Below are 17058 nucleotides of genomic sequence, written 5' to 3'. Positions count from 1 at the left end.
AAAATGACTAATAGAAAAAAGATTGATTGAGGTTTCTACCCGGGCATTTTTAAGCGAGGAACGTGTGGTTGCCAGGTTCAATGGTTAAAATCAGCAATATATTTACTATGTTTTCATTGACGTATTTACCTATATGTAGCCTACTAGGTGTCAAAAACGTCTATGTAATTCCATGTAATTAATAAGTTGTGCTTGAATTGGTTGTTTACGTTACTGCAAGAAATTCTGCAACAAACAGCATTGTTTAAGGGTAATTGCAGGATGATTCACCACATCACGATACCACATTGTTAATCATCCGTAATTTAAGAATGAGGACGCAAACGACATATGTGTCAAAAGAACACACATAAATAGAAAAATAAAATTAGTAAATATAAATAATAAGAAGTAAAATGGATAAGTGTGTTATCTTATCAAGCTCGTACCCTACTTATCTGGCAACCCCGTGGCCTTCAGACGGCAGAGCCTCCATCCTGGCATTTGCCTTCATCCTGGTCCCCTCGAAGTCCCCGGACCAAAAACAGGAAGTAAGTAGCCAAATCAAAACTAAAATCCACTTTCTGTTTGGGTTCTGAAGCAGAGCGGCTTTATACATACGCTCGGGTCGGAAGAACGGACCACCAAACAGCAGATATGTCGACCGGATCCATAGCGCACAATCGCCATAAGCATCACCTTGTGCAATAACATGGCGTCGCTGTTTTCATTTCGTCTTCTTTCATTGAGCCGGCTGGCTACTTGGATGACAATTGTCAGTGTGGTGTAGCAGTATTTACACTTGGACGCGATGCATCTAGATTAATACACGATTTTGCTCCACAATACCTATAGTAAAAAAAAAACACGATGTTGATGTTTTAGACCCTTCCTTTATACAAAAATATCACAAAGTTACAATCTTGTATTTCACTTCCATCCGCAGCCAGCCATCCAATAACTGCTATTGCATAAATATTTTCTACTCTAACAAATAAAACCCTTTTTAAAGATGATGTAAAGCTTTACTCGCCCATGTCCATTTCAAACTAAGTCTGCTTTGAATAACTGATTGCAAACACAAGAAATATTAACTTCTATAAAGATGGAAAGGTATTATTACAAGGTTTGCAAGGTACAAGTTATGCGATCTGTATGTTCATGATCGTCATTGAATGTATTATCCACCATTTCAGTTAAAAAAAAACACACTAAAACAAACAGCCACTCACATTATATTGATATTAGGGGTGTCAATATTATTTTATAAATGAGCTTACAATTGCAAATTATCCGATACTTAACCACAACGCTATCTCTGGGAATCAGTGCTCATCCAACAGAGTGGGGGAAAAAAATCCCCTACTCCTAAGTGGACAATGTCATCAGTTTATGATGATGTCATCACTTAGATTTAGTTTCTCTGTTGCTAGGTAAACTATGAGCGCGGAGGCAGAGGAAATAACACTACAGACGGTCAACTCTGTCACGCTGACCCGGGACAGCGATGGGAGCCTCATACTGCACTGCCCTCCAAATGGTACACACACACACACACACACACTCATTTATTTTTATTGATTTGCTATTATATTCATTTGTTTGACAGTATACATATTACAATAAAATAGTAATGATGACAGTTATATTGCCGTGATTGTATTGGCTATTGTCGTTTTGGATCTCTGGAAATAGTGTGTGTGTGTGTGTGTGTGTGTGTGTGTGTGTGTGTGTGTGTGTGTGTGTGTGTGTGTGTGTGTGTGTGTGTGTGTGTGTGTGTGTGTGTGTGTGTGTGTGTGTGTGTGTGTGTGTAGACGAAGCTTCTGAGCCTCTTCAGAAGAAGATCCGCCTGACCACAGACGAGCAAGAGGACTCAGAGGAAGCACAGTTCACAGTGGTCAACCAACCTCGTGAGAAACACACCCTCTTCCATAACCTATATGATTTATGTTTTCAAGGGATTCGTACAGATGTTCACCTCACTAGAAATGGAAAACGAATTTGATTGTGCTGTACGTATTTTAAGATGCAGCTTGATAGGGAGTTTAAGCCAGAAAATGTCCATTCTTCTGGTCGTCACATAAAAGTACTCTCTGAGCAGCCATATAATTGTGTTTTGATAGAGAAGAACTTATCAGCGACAAATTAATGTTTAATGGGCTTCACTTTAAGCAATATTGTGTGGATCTCCATCTTTGCTATGATCTTTAAGCCTGAGTGTAACACAATAACTAAAGAGATATATTTGCAATTTGCTGAAGGATAAATCCAATAACATCTGTCTCTCTGTCTCTCTGTCTGTCTCCATCTCTCTGTCCTCTATCCCCAAGTGTCAGAGAATGACGAGAGCTTTGAGTTGACCATGACCGCTACGGCGGACAGTGTGCTCACAGAGGAGAGCGTAGCGCAGATTCAGGTACGTGGCAGCTAAACCGCTAGGCTGAGTAGCTTTTTTTTTTCATGTCTGCTCTCTTTATTTGTCCAAAAAAAAAAAGAACTTAGCTGTACATTTATTAGTGGCAGTCTCTTATTTGGATTACAATCTCATAATAAAGTGTGTGTGTGTGTGTGTGTGTGTGTGTGTGTGTGTGTGTGTGTGTGTGTGTGTGTGTGTGTGTGTGTGTGTGTGTGTGTGTGTGTGTGTGTGTGTGTGTGTGTGTGTGTGTGTGCAGATCCTGCAGGTGGAAGCAGATTCCCTCCCTTCTCAGGAGAAGGCCAGCGATGACGTCTCACCCGTCAGCCAGGCCTGGTTCACCACAAAGGAGGACAAAGACACGCTGGCCAATAAAGGTAAACACACACAGTTTGTCATACTAGAGTGGGACTACTGTAGTGGGTTGGATCCCTGATATCACTAGCCTACCCTTACTTGCTCCTCAATGACATGATCTAAGATTCACTGTACCGATAAGTCACTTAGGATACAATGGTCTACTAAATTACTTTGAATGAGTAAGGATGACCAAAAGCAATGTGTTCTATTTATTTTATATATTTTTTAAGTTTTATAAGTTTCCTAGTCCCTTCATTTCGATATAGACCAGACAGGTCTTCAGGATGTGTTCTTTTGAAGGCAGATGAATCATTGGTAGAAGAAACTCAATGTGTTTTTTGTGTTGTGTAGGCCACACGTGGAAGCAGGGCATGTGGTCCAAGGAGGAGGTTGAAATCCTGATGAGCAACATCGCCCGCTACGTGAAGGTAGGCCGGGCGCTCTGAGGACCCAACACTGAGATTTGGGAATGCAGTGTGTGTGTGTGAGTGTGTGTGTGTGTGTGTGTGTGTGTGTGTGTGTGTGTGTGTGTGTGTGTGTGTGTGTGTGTGTGTGTGTGTGTGTGTGTGTGTGTGTGTGTGTGTGTGTGTGTGTGTGTGTATATGTATATATATATATACCGGAATTACGTATCTCATTAATAAATAATTTAACCCAACCAATGTATATTAATGAGGTCATTGTCATTAATGTTTTTTGTGTGTGTGTGTGTGTGTGTGTGTGTGTGTGTCACAGAACCGGGGCATGGAGGACCCGGCAGAGATCATCTTTGAGATGTCCAAGGAGGAGAGGAAGGACTTCTACCGCAGTGTGGCCTGGGGGCTCAACCGGCCGCTGTTCGCCGTGTACCGCCGCGTGCTGCGCATGTACGACAACAGCAACCACGTGGGCAAGTAAGTGTGCGGCACTTGGAGCGGCACTTTTTGGCGCGTGCGGTAAGGCGCATGCGGTTTGCCGGAGTGTTTAGGTCAGAGAAGTGGGGGTCAGGATGACAGAAATAACTAGAAACTGGGAGCGCCCGGTGGCTCGCCGGGTAGAGCGCGTACCATATAGGCTCAGTCCTGAATGCAGCAACCCGGGTTTGATTCCTGCCTGTGGTCATAGCTGCATGTCCTCCCCTCTATCTCTAATACCTTTGTCTCCATCTCACTTTATAATAAAGCATAAAAATGCAGAAAAAAATCTTTAAACAAAGCAATAACTAGAAACTGTGACTGCGTTCATTTGCATCCCTGACAGTTTGGCAACCCCTGACTATTATGTTTGTGACCCTTTACTGAAGTACAGAAGAATCTTAACAGCTTTTTCCCCTCCATTTTTTCGAAAGGTACACCCATGGAGAGATCGAGAAACTAAAAACGTGAGTGGCGGCTTATATATATTATTATATTTAATATCAGATATGAAATGTGTTTTTAGTGTGTGTGTGTGTGTGTGTGTGTGTGTGTGTGTGTGTGTGTGTGTGTGTGTGTGTGTGTGTGTGTGTGTGTGTGTGTGTGTGTGTGTGTGTGTGTGTGTGTGTGTGTGTGTGTGTGTGTGTGTGTCCCAGGCTGAGGAAGAAGCACGGTAACGACTGGGCCACCATCGGCGCCGCGCTGGGCCGCAGCGCCTCGTCCGTCAAGGACCGCTGTCGGTTGATGAAGGACACCTGCAACACGGGTACACACACACACACACACACACACACACACACACACACACACACACACACACACACACACACACACACACACACACACACACACACGGGCTGTGCAATTAATCACATTTTAGATTTTTGGGTCAAACAATCTCCATACTGAAATAATCGAATAGAAACTATTTTACTTTTTATTTTTTATTAGATGGTATAGAAATCGCAGAACAGCTGGATACATATTTGTAAATTATTTTCGATATGAACATTTTCTAACATTTTGTGGATTTTTTTTTAAGGGGAAAGTTCTCAGTTACAAAGAGAAATGCTGAATAAATGCATCATGTTTTCAAAATCAAAAATAATCGTTTGAATAATCGTGATTTCAATATTGACCAAAATAATCGTGATTATGATTTTTTTCCATAATCGAGCAGCCCACACACACAGACACACAAACACACTCTCTCACTCGCACCCGCACCAACTTGGTATGGGCACACACACAAAAAAGATTCACCAGTTCTTGTACACCACAAATCCACTTTACGGTGCAACATAAGACAGATTAAAAACCCCTACCCAAAGAGTTCACCGTTCTCCCGACGTCCCCGTCCAGGCAAGTGGAGCGAGGAGGAGGAGCGGCGGCTGGCCGAGGTGGTGTACGAGATGGCCGGGGTGTCGCCGGGTGTGGCCGTCACCGGGGGCGTGTCCTGGGCCTCAGTGGCGGAGCGGGTGCGCTCGCGCTCGGAGAAGCAGTGCCGCTCCAAGTGGCTCAACTACCTCAACTGGAAGCACAGCGGGGGCACCGAGTGGACCAAGGAGGACGACCTGGGCCTGGTGCGCAGGTACGGGTGCACACCTGGGGGGTGGGTCGGAGCACACCTGGGGGAGGCGGGTGGGTTCACACCGAATTCAAGATCCTTTTAATGTGTCCAATTAAACATGTTTTTTGTGTGTGCGTTTGCGTGTGTGGTTCTCCTCCAGGATCATGGAGATGCAGGTGGAGGAGGAGAACGAGCTGCGGTGGGAGGAGCTAGCTGGGGGGTGGAGCAGCGTGCGCTCGCCTCAGTGGCTGCGCTCCAAATGGTGGAACATCAAGAGACAAGTGTCCAATCACAAGGAGATCCCCTTCAGCCGTAAGACCGCCCGCAGCCAATCACATTGAACCAAACGTTATTGTTCTTGAGCTGAAAGAGTGGAAGAATGTAAAAGCAGAAAGTCATTTTCATTGTTTGTTAACAGGTTTTTGTGGTGGGTTGTCCTTATCACTAACCGTGACTTGGAGATAAACTGCAAACTGCATTTCACATTGTGTGTTTGTGTAATGTTTGTTTTTTTGTCTGTATTTATGTATGCGTGTCAATAGCGTCATATGGGAAAGGGAATCGGTTTCATTCTCAGAGAGAAATTCAAACTTGACAGCTAGCCCGAAAATTTTCTCTCCTGTTTAAATCTTCAACATTTTCCTGATCCGTCTGTCTCTCTGTCTTTGTCTCCCTCTGTCTCTGTCTCTCTCTCCCCTCAGTCCTACTGGAAGTTCTGCAGGACCTGATGGAATCCTCCCAGGCCAACGCCGTCCCGGGGAGTCCCACCTCCTCGGCCACCCTGCGAGTTGCACGATTGGACGAGAGCGGCGGAGCTAACGGCGGCGGCGGGGACGACGGGGCGTCGGCAAGCTCGGTGGCGGCGCTGCAGATCCCGGTCCAGATCCCCCTACAGATCACACACCTGGGTGGGTCCGCGACACTCGCTCCGAAACGTTAAGGAGCTATTTATAGTCATAAGCTTGCTTGCTCATAAGCTCATGTGGTTGTTTTTTAAACCAGAAAATCCTGATATGGTGACCGAAAGCTTAGAGCAGTTTTATTGTTGTTTCCTTGTTCCTTGTTGAAGAACTGAAATCACAAAAAAATTATCCCAGATAAACCTCAACACATGCCAAGAGACAATGTTTCACATTATCTATATATTATTTTTGTTTTATCCCCCAAAGCAACCATCTTTTTTTTCTAACAGCCACACAATATTGTTTTTGGTTTTCCGCAACAAATATGAGGTGAAATCGTGTTCTGTGTGTTTTGGGCTTCTTCTAAATGGCTAAATGTACACAAAACGGCGTTTAGCAGATCAACAGAACAGAATTAACGAATTGTCTGCAAGCAATCTGAATGACATCATTATCCTGCCAGGTCAGAGATACCCTACTTCCTCCCCATAACCCCCCCCCTCTCTTTCTCTGCCCTCCTGCTCAGCCTCAGACGGCTCTGCTGCCCCCGGCGACGGCGACACCATCACACTGAACACTGGAGCCCTGCAGACCTTCGAGATCCTACCGGTGAAAACACACACGCGCACACTTTACAGTAGGATAGTGCAGGTTTCACTTTGATCTATGGAAAACTATGAAACTCCTCATTATTAATTCACAGCATAAGTGGTGGTGGATGACCCAACACAGTGAGTGAGTGCTAACATCTGATCTCTCTAAATCTCCCCCACCAATCATTCTAAAGCATCGCTGGCAACAGAGTACCAAATTATTGACAGGTCGAATATGTCAGGGAGCAGGTTGGGCTTACAAGCGCGCGTCAAGGACATACAAGAAGAGGCAATGTACATGCATTGTAATGCCCACAACATGAAAGATGCCGTTTCAAAAGTTAACATATGCCGAGATGCGATGAAGACAGTCAAAGCTGGTTAATACAATCAGAGAGTCACCAAAAAGACTGCCATGGTTTGACTCTCTCCGTAAGCCTGCAGGTGGGAACAGTTTGCGCCTGTTTTACCCCACCCACTGGACGATGCGAGTGAGCAGTGTGATGTCAGTTATTACATACTATGAGAGCCTGGCGTGTTACTTCCATGATTTCTACATTTCTAAATTAGTAATTAAGCTAGACCTACTCCCATTTATTCGGGCATGTTTATGGAAAATAAGTGCACGCCCCGCCACTCGTAGCACACTTGTAAAACGCATCTGTCAATTGATGGAACGGTTAAATCATACATCATCACAACCAAAATTTGGAAAAGAAATTTAATAAATTACAGATAAATAATACGTATATTCATGAACTACTATTCTGAACCTCAAATTCTGAAAGCAGGACTTTGGAGAAGTCCTATAGATATCACCTACTTTTTGGTGGAACACATTTGAACGAAAATATTTATGACCCCCCCCCCCCAATGTTGACCTGAAGTTGGTGCCACTGTATCTATATAGTTAATAATAATAAAAAAATGTCTACAACATAATACAAATGTATACACAGTGCAAAAGAATATTCATAATTGATTGTCATTATTAATGAATGTATGTCACGCTCTCTCTTTCTCCCTTAGTCGTTTCACCTCCAGCCCACCGGTACGCCCGGGACCTACTACCTCCAGACCACGTCCAATCAGGGACTCAGTCTTTCCACCAGTCAGGGCCTGCCTCTCGGCCTGGGCAACAACAGCACGGTCACCCTGACGACAAGCTCCTCGCCTTCCTCGCCAGAACACCAGATCATCCTACACAGCCTGTCCGTAAGTCTGTCTCTGTGTGTGTGTGTGTGTGTGTGTGTGTGTGTGTGTGTGTGTGTGTGTGTGTGTGTGTGTGTGTGCGTGTGCGCAGCTCATGTGTTTTTGTTTTATCCATCCCAGGCGGAGGGCCTCTGCTCCAGCGATGGAGTCATCATCCAGACGGTGTCCTCTGACCCCGCCTCCTCGGATCCCCTCGGCCAATCACTCATTGTGGAGACGGAGGGACAGGAACAGGAAGTGGGGCTGGATGCCTCTAGCCTCCTCGTTGGTGACGAGTGTGTTTCATCGGAGGCTCAGCCAATGGCAGACGGCTTTACTGACAAGGTAGCGACTATGATTGGCTGTTGTTATTAGCTTTCCTGTACATAGCATAGCAACGCAAACTAGCAATTTACTCTGCAACGTTGTGATATTTGTTCTCCAACTATATGTTCACTTCAAACCTAGAACGATAAGTTCTTTCAAAGAAAACAGAACAAAATTACAATTATTATATGTATAGATACATTTGTCACTATGTATACATATGTATTGATGAAGTATATTTGTGTCAATGTCTGTTTCAGGTTCTGAGTGCCACGTCTGTTGAGGAGACCTCTGCCTTGGCCGCCGGGAGCACTGTGCTGATCGTCTCTTCACCCATCAGCAGCACATTAACAGGTAAAACACACAAGCACCGACACACATGAACAACCACACTCACGCACTAACACATACACTCCAGGGTTTGGCCGAGGAAAGCTTTGATATCGACTGGTATAATCTGAGATCTTCCTTGAAGCTGCTGGTTTAAGACGCATGAACAGTAGAAGGTAAATTTGTGTTTCCATAATGCCAGTTCGGTCACTAACGCAATATCTTATCAAAACAACTGCAATTTTGTGATGGTATTCTTTGCCCATGGCACAGCCCTACCTCCAACACACAAACACTGTTCTTGTTCACTCGTACACTCGCTCGCTCGCTCCTTCACTCAATGTTGGTTTTCTCCCGTCGTCAGATCCAATCCTGGAGAACCAGGAAGGATCAGACTGAGTGGCGGGGCGGGGTTGACGTCCCCATACCGCCGACACCACAACACCAGACCTGACTGAAGACGAGAGGTTGTCCCCCCGAACAAAACAAACTCAGGAGTCATCCGAATTCACTACTTTCACTTTCTACTATTTAATTCAGTTTTTTCCAGTACTGAGCCTGCTTAACCACATCACTAACTAGGGCTTCATCAACGGTAGCATACTGAAAGTAATCAAGCTTCACAACTGAAACCACATTGGATAGGAATGTTTTTTGCTACCCTATCTCCATACGTATTTATAGCTTTAATTAGCTTTAGTTAATGCTAACCATTTCTTAACGATACTTTCCTTCTCTTTTTCATTCTTTCTATGACATTGCAAAAACAAACAACCTTTATTAGCGTGAGACAGACTCGGGTGCTTATAGTGTACGATTTGGTTACTTAACTTAAGGTATTGGGTGACCCATTCGATTGGAAACATTGTTTACATTGATTGACATGAACTACAGTATGTTTTGGACTATTAATGTTATTCTTAATCTAAGACTGCATTTTGACGAAGGTGTTAAGATAGTGTTGCTAATGGAATTATTCTGTTTATAATCACCCTTTTCATGTTGCTAGTCTGAAGACTGTAGGTCAGGTTTGTTGAGGGTTCTTTGTGTCTTCATACATGTCTACAAATTTAAATACTGTTGGAATAATCTGGATTCAGGGTTTAAACGTCAAGTCCTGTCTCAATCTGGCTATATTCATCAGAACATTGCAGTCCATGTTATTAACGTATTCTGAATAAGGGCAGGACGATATCGATGAATCTGCTAATGTAGTCATGAATTTAATGTCCATCCAAAATTCACTTTTAAACAATCCAACTGAGGGACATGAAGTATATAACCATTTAAGGCAGAAAACTGTTCAAAACTGTTTTGACCATTTTATGGTTAAAAAGTGTCATTATTATCAATTTAGACTGGATATTATGATAAAGTCTTGAATTATGACCCAGTCTTAAGGCGACATAGGGAGTAGAAACATTCCATGACAGTTGGGTAAGGACAAATTAAAAGGTTGCTGGTTCAACACCACCAACTGTTGAAGTTCCTTTGAGTGAGTTAAAATCATTATGTATTTATGTATGTATGTCCCTCTCTTTGTGTGTAATATATAAATAGTTTCTAAAAGAAAATACATAGGATTTTTTTTTACATGGTCCCTAAACAGGCATGTGCCTAGAAGCTAGTGGTTTGTCTAGGTTAGTTCTCATTGCGTTGCGAAATAAGTTATTTCTCACTTTGACCTAACCACATAAATTTATGGCTGATGAACTTGCATAGCTAGCAGCGAGGACTAGATAGTATGTGTTACAGAACAAATGTACTTTTTTATTTTTTTTTGACACATGTATTTGTCGTATTTCTAATGGGATGAATTGAGAATGATTGCATGAATCCAGAGGCATATGTGCTACCAACAAATTATTGGGGAAAAAGTGTTTGGAACTTGTCTATGGATATTATTTGGCAGGTACACCAGAAAGATGTACAATACATTGATGGAAACCTGACAACTGTAATACAAAACTGGGAATAAGTGATAACTTGAGCTGAATTTTAAGGCTAAAAAGAAAATATTTGGTCACTGGAGATCAGAAATAATGTGGTATATAAAATACACTAGGGGGACAACTTGGTACACTTAGAAAAATATATATTCTGGCAAACATACAAGCATAGCCTTACCCCCTTTTTGTTACTATAAAAAGATGTTTTCTGAACACAAATGCCATTTAAAATAAATGCTAGCCACGCTCCAATACTGACAAACCTATTGCCACTGACCAAAGGATCAATACGTTTGGTTCAGGAAACATTGGCTCCTATCATTAATGCATTACCATATCAAACCACTACAGATCGTCCCTTTTTTTTTTTTTGCAACAGCCAGTGGTAATTTGAGTTGCTTGTGCACGTGCAGACTCAAGGAACATTTGCTGCAAGTTAGTCTCACGACGAGGCAACCACCAGTGAGGAGAAAAACAAGTCTATGTGAAACTGTTTTGTATAATAAAGAACGAGTTTTATTGTGTCACTTTGTTGAGGTCTTGTGCTTCCTACATGGAATATTTTCTTACAATATTAGAAGACCAAACAGTGTCAAGTTAAAAACACAGGATACAGGAGTCTTAATTCCATAAAATGTTGAGTACAAAGCAGCACATGGTTTCTGACAATCCTTAGGTCGTTGTGTCTTCTGATGGTTCCTCAGCACAGAGCCATTTGAATCAAACTAAAGATTGGCCACTGATGGCCTTGTGGCAGAACGTTTATCACTGAACAGAACATTGGTGAGTTTAACATGCTGATTTGGTCCTAGACTTATAAAGTCTAACTTGTGATAAAATATGAACTGTTAGCACAGAATTTGCAAAGATTTTGAAAAGAAAACATGGACATGTTTAAATTGAAAATTTGCTATGGAGATCTTCAGGGCTGTAATCCTTTCAAATCATAGGTAGCATTCGATACTGTCTTTATATTCAAATGTTCTCTTTTAAAACAAATCCATCTTTATTTGGCTTTCCAAGTTGGCAGGTAAAGGTTGCCAACAGCTGTAATCCTTTCAAATCATAGGTAGCATTCGATACTGTCTTTATATTCAAATGTTCTCTTTTAAAACAAATCCATCTTTATTTGGCTTTCCAAGTTGGCAGGTAAAGGTTGCCATTTGCCTAAGAATAAATTATTTTTGGTCATGGTTCACATTAGTAGTGTATTGAAATGCAAAAAAAATCTGATTGAAAGAAGTACTTCCCAAAAACAAATACCCAAACAATATTTGTATTGATTTGAACCATTACAACATGAAGGTGTATCATGACCAGGGGTGCTTTGGCAAACATCATAGCTGTGTCCTTTAAGCAAATCCTTCATGTTCAGGTAGACTGTCTTAAGAAACAGAGAGTCTTGGGTTATTCCTAAGCACCCAACTGTCCACTGCTCCTCTGAATAAATCCTGTGGGACCACATTTATTAATATTTTAATATCAAGTGTGTGACTAGGAGCAATACAGCCACATACACAGAGAAATATGGCAATATATATATATATGTCAAGTGAAGTGCAAAAAATAGATATATTCTGACCATGGCGATCGCTCAACATGTAGCAGAGCTAATACGGCTCTGTATTAGATCCTTCAAGAGCCTCTGAAATGCAGCTTTACTTAAAGATGACCGGGATGGGATGTGTATGGGTTCCTTTACTTCATAATGATCATTGGTGCTACAGTGTGCACAGATGCAGTGCTTTGGCCTGAGTGAGAGAAGGTTATAAAGAGCTTGTGTGTGGACATGCACGCTCATATGGCTAAAATAACAAACGTGTTGGGCACAGCTTCCGTTTGGTGCAAGCGTTGGCAGCCAACGAAATATGGCATGTGCACCATTGGAACCATTGGAATTGGATTAGATATATTTATGATTATGTAATAGGAATAAGAAAACAATGTAGAATGTACCCTGTATCTTATCTGTTGCAATGGGAAGAGCAGACTGCTTCCACATAAAATTAGAAATGAGAAACGGAAGACTATATGTCTATCTTTAGCTAGTGTGCTATAACAGTACCAAAGTAATACTCCTTCACAGAGTACATTGACGTGTGCATAGTCATCATTTAGGGGATGAGCCATTGTGGTTTAGGGATCACAATTAAGTCTGCCAACGGGATTTACCATGGCAACAGCGATGCCTCTAGAGTTCGAAAGTCAGCAATGCTGACTGGATCAAGCAATACTTGATCCAGCCTTCTCAAGAGTCAACATGATCTTTAACGCGTGTTATTGTTGTAAACAGGGCTACATCTAAAACGTATGTAGACTTATATACTACACCCGCAACGGTCCCCTGGTGTAATTATGAAAGATACTTGACATGCACATGATCAAGAGTCACGTGAGCTACTGTCCGCAGTGTACTGGCCGGTACACACACACACACACACACACACACACACACACACACACACACACACACACACACACACACACACACACACACACACACACACACACACACACACACACACACACACACACACACACACACAGTGGTCGCGGTGTGTGTGTGTGCAAAGCATTTAAGGCAGTGTTCCTCTCGAGTGGTCTCACCAAGTCCTTTGCTTCATTTCTTTTCAGTTTCCCTCTTGAAAAATGGAATTTGTCATTTTGAACCGCCGGGTTTCCTCAGAATGCAGAGGGGGGGTCCGATAAGTCTTTTCTCCTTTGGTTCCATTGGTTGACATCACGGTTTACGTTGGAGAAGACCTTCCACCAAGTACAACCATCTGAATGTTCTACCCTACACCGATCCATTGCTTTGATTTACTTTATTGCTGCGTGTGCGTGCCTGCCCGCCCATCTGTGGGGTCCATGGGTCTGACTTAAGAGCCACGTCTACGTTACCCCGTGGAAGTAGAGGTTGGCACACAGGCACAGCAGCACGATGGAGGCCAGCTTGTAGTAGATCAGCTTCCTGAACTTGGGCTCCAGATCCCCTTGGCGGTACCAGAAGATCTGGGCAGGGAGAGACCAGGGTAAGCGGCGGGAAAGAGCATTCATTGATGAAGGGGTGGGGATGAGGAGGGAGAAAAAAAAGAAAAAAAGAAAGAAAAAAAAAGACAGCAAGGAAGCATTGATTATAAACAACATGCAACTTGTGTGTGTGTGTGTGTGTGTGTGTGTGTGTGTGTGTGTGTGTGTGTGTGTGTGTGTGTGTGTGTGTGTGTGTGTGTGTGTGTGTGTGTGTGTGTGTGTGTGTGTGTGTGTGTGTGTCTCACCAGCAGTAGCGTAGAGCCGCAGATCAGAAGAATACACGCCGCAAAGAAAATATTTAGCGCCCGTGGGGGAAGCGATGGGAACACAAAAGAACTGATGACAGTCACCTACGACAGCAGGAGATAAAACCACCATGGAGGTTATTATCAAAAAAAGAAACTCTCAACCGCGCTCAGCCAGTCAGTACACTAATGCCACATGAATGTTAACAATGAATTAGCAATTCCAGTCACTGCCGCCATTAAAGACGAAGGATTGACAGATGGATAGATAGATGGATAGATGATACTGGTAAAAAACAGAATCCTTCGAAAAGCTATCCTTTAAGGAAAACTGGCATGCGATTTTGAAAGAACTTACAATTTTCTGAGCTGGAATGCAAACTATTCTACCAATATTTAGCCGCAAGCCGCGGCATAATCCAGCCGAGGCTGGTCCCAGCAAGGCCCTTGGAAGTGATGACGGGACAGGGAGGACTCACCAGAACAAACAGAGTCGTGACTCCACCCACGCCGACGTTGATGATCCGATCCTGAAGGCAAAGGAGGCCAACAGAAGCAGTTGAGCTTGTGATCACACTCACACACACACACACACACACACACACACACACACACACACACACACACACACACACACACACACACACACACACACACACACACACACACACACACACACACACACACACACACACAAGACAATCCAGGGCTGTTATTGCACCACACATCCAGCGCCGCTGCCACCACCACCACCCAGACATCCCCACACCCACCCCATGGTCCTCGCTCTTACCCAGGCCGACGTCTCCCCGAACAGGGGCCTGTTGTCCAGGCCACTGGTTCCGTAGGTCCTACCACTGAAGTCATCCATGGCTGTCAGACGACACGGCTCCGGTTCCAGCGCCGACCTTCCCAACCCGACACTTCAGGTCGTCCTCCACCTCCCCATGGACGGGTGGGCCCAGCGACAGAAGCCGCTACTCGAGCTTCATGCTAGCGCCGATCCGCATGCCGTTTGGTCACGGACACCACCGCACCACCGCCACATGGGCGTCCCGAAATAACGGCGACGTCAACAGACCGCTTGGGCTGTCGTCATGGCGAAGGAGGGGGCGGGGGGGGGAAGGGGGGAGGGGGTGGCGGGCGGCTGGGTCCTTTACCTATGTGGGGGATGAGGGGAAAGAGTGAGCATACACTGCCGTGCGTGTGATGTGGATAAGGGTGTGTTCCGGGTTTTCCAGGTGAAGACCACTAAGGAGTTTTCACTCTGAAATCGAAATCGCAATCAAAATTTGATTAATCGCCCAGCCCTACTTGACCTATCGTTGCGTGTGGTAGTATATTTTGAGGGTTATGCTGCTCGTGTTTGATTATCACATGTTGGTATTTAATCATTCAAGAGCGATCAGCATGCGATACGTCTGCATTTTTTCCATCTTGCGTCACTTCCCTATTGTGAGGCCAGGTGTAAGGCAACACAAGGTTATCAGTTAGGCTTTCTTGGCCAATCAAAACATACGTCACCAAGTCATGCGATCGTACGCACAAAGCTGTTGAGGATGACAAAGGAAGGTATTTCGAAGTCACGATGGCCACAGCCGACAATAGGCCTTGCAGTATCAGGAAGTACCCAAAATCGAAATCTGTGCCCGATGAACTTTTACTTCCTCTTGTTGAATATAGTCACACTTTCTATAGTCATAATTCATCATTTGTCTTGGAGCACAAATTTAAACTGGGTTATGAGGTTATATCGCACTGCAATGCTTTTGTGCATCTCTCAGATGTTTCCTGAATGGATACATTAAAAAAGATCTTTAACATGTACTTTTCCATCCAAAACACAAATTAAATGGGTAGATTTGTCATCACTGAACTATATGAGGGCAGTTGCCTCAGAGTAGGTAACTAAGCAAGGCAAGTGTTTTATTTTATTTGGGCTGTATTGTTCATTACAACTTCACTATTTCAACTAATCCAGAATCACCACATTCCGAAATCGGAGCGACCGTGGTTGACAGGAAAAGGAATATATAAACCGAAAAGTGCTTTCTCAGCAGAATCAACACTAATGCGGAAAAACAACAGCTTCATTATTGGCAGGTTAAAGCTGGCCCAGAGCTACATTCCAAGAGAACCTTGTGATCCACGAGGCGTATTAATGGGGCCCGGCGACTTACTTCACCCAAGTGGGGGAAAAGCACATCTATATTAGCCTCCATGAAATCCCCCCTCCTAATAACACAGAGGGCAAAAATAAATGGGTAAATGTAAACCTGTCTTCTTCCGTTGATGGCTACAGTTAAAGTACTGAATGTCTCCAAAACACATATTTGCTAACAAACAAAAAAAGGTAAACAAACCCCCGACTGTCCATCAGGTTAGCCTGAGGTAGGTGGATAGCTTGGCAGGCTAATGTCTGGCTGTGAACGTCCTGGAGCACTACAGGTACACTATACATACTATGTATTTAGTATACAAAGAACACAAGTATATTGGTCCTCTGCTGTGAAAAGGTGCGCATTCAAAACGACATTTAATACACATATTTTACACAGGGACTTCCATTAGCCACCTGAACCCATCGTAACCTTCTCTAGGCCATCGCTAGTGATGGCTGGTTACATGCTTAGCACGCATTTCAAACACTTCCAGCTATGGGGGCAGAGTAGAAACACACGTATGGGTTGTTGTGTCTAACTCACCCGCTGTTGGTTGATCTCTCTCTGTCTCTGTCTGTCCAAGTGGTTCCCCGATGATACTGGTGCTGTGGTCGTAGCAGACCGAAGTTGCAAGACACACACAGTGGGGTCAAGTCCCCGTTAAAGGGAACGGTCCGGGACAGCTCCGAGCTGCTAAAAGGCGAGTGCGGTTAATTGTGAGCCGATAATAAACGCTCAGGACAGTTGGCAGGAGAAGGCTACCGAGTGTAGAGTTCATTCAATATAGTAAAAACAGCCTTTTGTCACGATCTCTTCATACACGGAAAGAGATGAAGATGCAAGTACAGTTGCCACGTTTGTACTTAAAAATATAGGACTTTATAATTGTACTTTTCTCATGTAAAGTAACGTTAAATGCGGTATTTAAGATGTAATAAGCAATTACTCACCTGCCTGTATTTTCTTTATATCAATAACTGACGGGAGGTTATCTTTCACTAACGCAGGAGAGTAGCCTTGCCCCACGCTCAAAACTGTCAAGTGATATTATCTTGTGCCCGCCCACCAGGGGTCGATGCGGAGCAGGTCCTACTGTCACCATCACATGATATTA

The 17058-nt window shown here is 43.6% G+C and overlaps 2 protein-coding genes across 5 annotated transcripts; one reads left to right on the top strand and one right to left on the bottom strand.

The window, feature by feature from the left end:
* Positions 1-460: 460 nt before the first annotated feature.
* Positions 461-10945, top strand: dmtf1 (cyclin D binding myb-like transcription factor 1). 2 transcript variants are annotated; one of them, XM_084486614.1, is made up of 17 exons: positions 461-530; positions 1413-1519; positions 1794-1889; positions 2310-2395; positions 2652-2769; positions 3104-3180; positions 3488-3645; positions 4080-4112; positions 4302-4411; positions 5008-5236; positions 5376-5527; positions 5917-6123; positions 6644-6726; positions 7740-7925; positions 8043-8246; positions 8489-8582; positions 8923-10945. In XM_084486614.1, exons 2-17 carry the CDS (start codon positions 1420-1422, stop codon positions 8955-8957), a joined length of 1968 nt encoding a protein of 655 aa, XP_084342740.1. In that variant the 5' UTR covers positions 461-530; positions 1413-1419; the 3' UTR covers positions 8958-10945. The 2 variants fall into 2 exon arrangements, with proteins under 2 accessions (XP_084342740.1, XP_084342741.1); XM_084486615.1 differs by lacking the exon at positions 461-530 and adding an exon at positions 630-754.
* A 69-nt stretch (positions 10946-11014) lies between these two features.
* tmem243b (transmembrane protein 243, mitochondrial b) lies at positions 11015-16970 on the bottom strand. Of its 3 annotated transcripts, XR_014639726.1 has the most exons (7): positions 16895-16970; positions 16488-16637; positions 14576-14942; positions 14262-14312; positions 13783-13887; positions 13115-13519; positions 11015-12258 (listed from the first exon to the last, which is right to left on the bottom strand). XR_014639726.1 is itself a non-coding variant. In XM_084486137.1 (6 exons), exons 3-6 carry the CDS (start codon positions 14651-14653, stop codon positions 13400-13402), a joined length of 354 nt encoding a protein of 117 aa, XP_084342263.1. In that variant the 5' UTR covers positions 14654-14942; positions 16488-16637; positions 16895-16970; the 3' UTR covers positions 11015-13399. The 3 variants fall into 3 exon arrangements, 2 of the variants coding, with proteins under 2 accessions (XP_084342263.1, XP_084342264.1); XM_084486137.1 differs by having other exon boundaries at positions 11015-13519; XM_084486138.1 differs by having other exon boundaries at positions 11015-13519; positions 16488-16634; positions 16895-16949.
* Between the last annotated feature and the right edge of the window lie 88 nt (positions 16971-17058).

The sequence above is a fragment of the Micromesistius poutassou genome (assembly GCF_964030765.1).
Source record: "Micromesistius poutassou genome assembly, chromosome: 22".
NCBI classification, from domain to species: Eukaryota; Metazoa; Chordata; class Actinopteri; order Gadiformes; family Gadidae; genus Micromesistius; species Micromesistius poutassou.
This window is presented reverse-complemented; position numbering and strand designations above follow the sequence as displayed.